The sequence below is a fragment of the Galleria mellonella genome, unplaced genomic scaffold (assembly GCF_026898425.1).
Source record: "Galleria mellonella isolate WM207_F2 unplaced genomic scaffold, CSIRO_AGI_GalMel_v1 utg173, whole genome shotgun sequence".
In the NCBI taxonomy this organism is placed as follows: domain Eukaryota; kingdom Metazoa; phylum Arthropoda; class Insecta; order Lepidoptera; family Pyralidae; genus Galleria; species Galleria mellonella.
The window spans coordinates 2074606-2079816 of NW_026442016.1; the positions used below are offsets into that span (position 1 = coordinate 2074606).

The 5211-nt window shown below is 29.7% G+C and overlaps 1 protein-coding gene across 2 annotated transcripts; it reads right to left on the reverse strand.

Moving 5' to 3' along the window:
- Positions 1–35: 35 nt before the first annotated feature.
- Positions 36–4919, reverse strand: LOC113515379 (DNA excision repair protein ERCC-1). 2 transcript variants are annotated; one of them, XM_026899561.3, is made up of 5 exons: positions 4633–4919; positions 3737–3804; positions 2732–2926; positions 1131–1316; positions 36–364 (listed from the first exon to the last, which is right to left on the reverse strand). In XM_026899561.3, exons 1-5 carry the CDS (start codon positions 4736–4738, stop codon positions 77–79), a joined length of 843 nt encoding a protein of 280 aa, XP_026755362.2. In that variant the 5' UTR covers positions 4739–4919; the 3' UTR covers positions 36–76. The 2 variants fall into 2 exon arrangements, with proteins under 2 accessions (XP_026755362.2, XP_052749186.1); XM_052893226.1 differs by lacking the exon at positions 4633–4919 and adding an exon at positions 4382–4613.
- Positions 4920–5211: the final 292 nt, after the last annotated feature.

A 5211-nucleotide genomic window follows, 5' to 3' on the forward strand; every position in this document is an offset into this window, starting at 1 on the left:
CAATAGATAGGAAAATTAAAAAAAAAACGACAATATTAGTTACTACTTAAAATTATTGTTTTATTCTATCAATACACTATTCACTCTGTACTTGCTTATCAAGCGACGCGATGTCTGCTTCACTGATTTCTACATCAAATTCCTGGCTTTTTGTTTCTTTATCCTTATTTAAATTTCCCCTTTTCAAAAAAGGTTCATGTAATGCCTTGTAAAGTTTCTTTGCTTTAGTAGCCCCTATTCCTGGGCACTCGGCGAGCCTTCGCTCTGACACTTTTATGATATTCTCTAACGTGCCAAATGTTGTTATCAGTGTCATAGCATCTGTTTTGTTTACTGGTTTAATTGATGACAGAGCGTTAATTATCTGGAATAGAAAACAAGCTGATGTTTTTTTGTGAAAAACATTACATCTATAAGTCAGCATTGCCGTTCATTAGTCTGAAATCTAATTAAGAAACTATAAATTTTAGCATATACACGCCAGATTCTACAATTCAATAATAAATAAAGTCTACTTATCCCGAGTTATCTAGACCATCGTTATTCTTCCCTCAATTCCCATCATTCATCGACAGTGGTAATCAATCATACATACAGCCTCTTGGAAAGCGAATCAGGCATACAATTACGTTGCAAAATCTGACGAAAACTTTTAACTGCCATTTTGAAGAACCCCATGCTGTAGTCTCTTGGAAAAAACTTATGAAACTGAAAACCCGATAATCATTACAGAAGACTGTTCAAGTAGTCGCTGTACAGGGAAACATAGTTACGACGCGACTTCCATAAAATCAACTAATAACCTCAAAAGTGTTGCATACAATCAAAGAAAAATGTAGCTAATATTTGTAGCGAAATTCCTTCTACAGTGTCCTATAGACAGATTGATTGTCAATATAATAATGACAATATAATATGGTGTTCTCTAGATAGCACATACGAGTACAAAGTGATATGTTCCACGTTTTCACTTTTATATTTTATTTAAACGTACATTTACCTTACCTTATTTTTATTATTAAACTTACATACCTTTATTTTTCATCTAAACTAAACAATACATGTCTACCTGCTTTATCAAAAACTTGCTTGTATTACAAGAACTAAGTTGTGCTACTAAACTAACTAACCTTTTGATGCGGATCATTCTCAATTTTTTCCATAATCCTGTCTGGCGGTTTGTTCTCATATATTTTGTAGTTTTCTATAATTCTGGCAGCTTCCTCTGGACTCCACGCCAACATGAGAGTCATGTCTGTCAGAAGACATATCCTAGTTAAATTCTTCAATGGAACGTGTGGATCTTTCAAATCTACCTATATACCAAAACAAATTTATGCTATGTTTAAATAAGTGCATATTCTGATAATGTCCCACGATTAAAATTCTATTTAAACAATTTAAAATTGTGCCCAAAAAAAACTGACTGCAATTGTGACAAACCCAGTTATTTTAATCCAAAAACTAAACTTAAACCGATTTTAATAAAATTTCTATATGGCCAATCTGTTCGTATATTCTTTCAGTTAAAAAAAGATTTTTCCAAATCGGTTTATAACTGATGGAATTTAGGCAACGAACAAAACAAAATATATTCAAATTGAGAACCTCTTTCTTTTAGATCGGTTGAAAAGAGAAAATGGATACACATATTATATGCAGTATGCTCTCTCTTTTAAATACACACATAAATAGTATAACAGAAAATAAATCCTTAATTCTAATACTACAACAAGGGGGAAAGGGATTGTTAGTAATGCGGACTATTAGACGCAATGCTAGCAATATACCCGGTCAGGTCGATCTTCATGTGGTCCTCACTGAAAACCATCATGCTGAATTCCTGGTGTATTCATCACGATGGGATAACTGACCTGCCTTTTCATTCTCACTTATCATTCCTCACTGGTGCCCCGCCAGCGTATACTATTAGCGCAGGCGAGGTTATCATTCCATTATCATCCATTAAAAAAATGCTACGACGATACTAGGCATAGGACGATAATTTGCGTACATGTTTAATTTACAACGATCGCATATTTTCGATTTTTGGATTTCAATAAAATTGACTTATTTCTAGATATAATAAGTAGTTTTCTAAGCTATGCGCATGGTCCATTCAGTAAAACTTTGTTATCTACAACTTTTTATCCATGATTTCATTTACCTATATATAATAGTGCAATAAATTGGATTGGCTTAATAAAAAAAGAGAACTTTTTCAGAGATAAGTTTACCCTTGCTCGAATATTTATAACTACCTTATCTTTGTAACCGCTTACCATCAGGTGGGGCGTATGCTTGTTTGCTACCTCAGTGGTATCAAAAAAAGTTTCATCATCATCATAATAGCCGTTAACTTTTCACTGCTGAACATAAGCCTCTCCCAATTGGGGGGGTTGCTAGTAGTTGCCACACTTGGCAGGCGGATTTGTATCCGCAGTTAGGCTTTAGAGACATTTTAAGTGAAACACTGCTGCCAGGCCTTGCCCTCGCTTAGTCGTCTCTTGCGACACCTACAAGAAAGATATAACCACCCCTTGGTTATAGAACCAACTTGTGTGTGGTCTTGGTATAGGCTATATATATATAAGTTTAAATTATACTATATAATAAAATAATGTCACAAACAATATTCTAATTTGAAATATAAAAATATTCAAGCAAGCAAATTTTGCTGAATCTGGACAATGTGACCTATGTACCATAGCAACATTTATCATAGACATACCTGTACCAATAGTACTCGGAGTTCATACTTCTTGCCTAATTCTTTTAATCTATTATGAATATAATCTGGATTTAAGTTGTGATATCTTAAAGACAGGAACAACAGGCATATAGTTTTACCAACTTCATAATCTGGTATAATGTCATCATATTCCCAAGGTACACTGGTTATGAATTTTAATAAAGGATTCCCTCGCTAAAAGACATAATCATATTAAATACACATACAATTATTTACACTTACTTTAAACTCAAATTGGGGTTGTGTAACTGTCATTAAAATTATTTTAAGTTTGAAAGTATAGTTTTTATGATTATAAAAACTAAGTTAACAACTAATTAAAAATTATTATATATACAAAATGAAATAAGAGTTTATTTTATAAATAAGGATATCATTATCATTGAGAATGGATGTGTCAACACACTCATACACATCTTTCAAATGTACATAAATACACAAATTTTTAGACATCAATACATCTTATTCATTACTTTTTACATATATTCTTTTTTTTACAACACTTCACTTTGAACATAATCATTGTTGTAAACCAATTGTAGAGTCACTTGTAATATGTAAGTGGATAACTTTTATTAGCCTAGGATATTTAAGTTCACACCATTTAATAATTATTAAGTTTAAGACTGTTGTTATTTTTAATACAGAAAATAAAAATGTCAGTAAAACATTGTACCATTTTTTATGTCCTTATTTCTAGTCCCTATATTACTAAAATACATTAAAAAGTTATGGCACAAAATACCTAAATTTATAGTCGGTAATTTACATGATGTTAACTATGAGTTTAGAAATTTTAATCAGTAAATATGTTGTCCACATTATAAAGCTATTATTAAATAATAATACAAGAAATCTTGGAAGGAATTAAGGAAGACTTTTGCCCAAAAGTGTAATAGAATGAGAAGGTTAAAAAAAATATACTGTAAAAAATGTTCACCTCCTACCTGATTAACATGATAATAAATATGAACTTTTATTTACCTGTTTCTGATTCACCAAAACACAATGTGTTTTAGATGTAGCTGGTTTAAAAATGTCTTTAGAAGTTCCTGAAATAAATATACATTATTATACATATTCTCATTATATACATAAAAGGAGTATATAATAATTATGATCTAAGATAGCAATATATAACTGGAAAAGAGATTTCTTTTTACACTGGTAAGAGAAATTACACATTGTTACCTATCATTATTGTACCTTATAATGGCAGTCCTAAAGCTGATGGAGCATTTGACAGAGAAAGGTAAGAATGACCTACTGACATGAACAGCATAGTGAGCATCACAGAAATGTTTGATCATTGTGATTATAGATTGATATATAAATATAACATTCAAGGCATCTATGTATCTATTAATTTCATATCTATATAAAATTGAAACACAGATTTTGTATTTATTATTCTAAAAGGATTTACATTATTTGATAAGATAATCAGACATTTTTAACTAACTCAAAAAAGGAGGTTCACAATTAGGTCATTATTTTAATGTTTAATACATCATAACTCTGTCAATTATAAACCAATTTGGAAAATTGTTTTATCTGAAAAAATATATTTATTGATTGAAAATATTTTTTTTATCAAAATCGGTTCAATAATTTGTAAATCAAACTTACTGGTTTTTCTTGTCACCATTACAAATAAAATTGTAGTTATAAGCTAATATTAGATTTTGTATCTCTGATAAGGATCAAAATAGAATTGTTTGTATATGCATATAGATAGGTATGTGTAGTGCATTAATGGGTAGTGCATATAACACAGTCATAAGAACGCAATCAAGGTAAATAAATAATACATATTAAGTGTTGGTAGTAATTTCTGAAACAAAATTTTCATGAATATCCAACGTTATACAATAATATACCAGGCAATTCGATGTTAGTATCATTTTCACTAGATTTAATCAGTTTCGGAGGAGTCGGTTCCTCGATGTTTGCTAATAAGTCATCCAACCCGTCTTCTAGTTCCATTTAAATTATATTGCCAGTGCCACTCTAATTTGAAATTGTTTATTAAAAACCACACTCTTGATTCAGTAAATTTCTAAATGTCAATTTTGATACAAAAATGGAAAAAGAAAACAAATCAAAATTATTGTAAGAAACGAGAAACTTGTTTTGAAATTTTTGTTTTGCTGCATTTTGTACCTACCATGTGATAATGACAATGACAATGATTGTCACATTGACGTAATTGAAAGGTATGTTCATAAATATAAATATTTATGCCATAAAAAATGTTAAAAATAATTTAAATTGCTTTAAATAATCAAATTAAGCAATGTAGTCATTGACTTTTTAGTAACTTAAACTTGAATAAAATTATTGAAGAATTATTTGATATTTGTTTAAAGTTATTTGATTGTTGAAATTTTACTTTAAAAGTATATTTATTGTTTTTGAACGATTATAACCTAAAATTTCTGCTTATTTATTTTTTATTT

Coding starts and splice junctions, on each gene's coding strand:
- LOC113515379 (XM_026899561.3), bottom strand. CDS start 4,738: ATGGAACTAGAAGACGGGTTGGATGACTTATTAGCAAACATCGAGGAA. Junction 1,317..2,731: donor TCCGAGTACTATTGGTACAG/GTATGTCTATGA, acceptor TTTGGTATATAG/GTAGATTTGAAAGATCCACA. Junction 365..1,130: donor AGAATGATCCGCATCAAAAG/GTTAGTTAGTTT, acceptor TTTCTATTCCAG/ATAATTAACGCTCTGTCATC.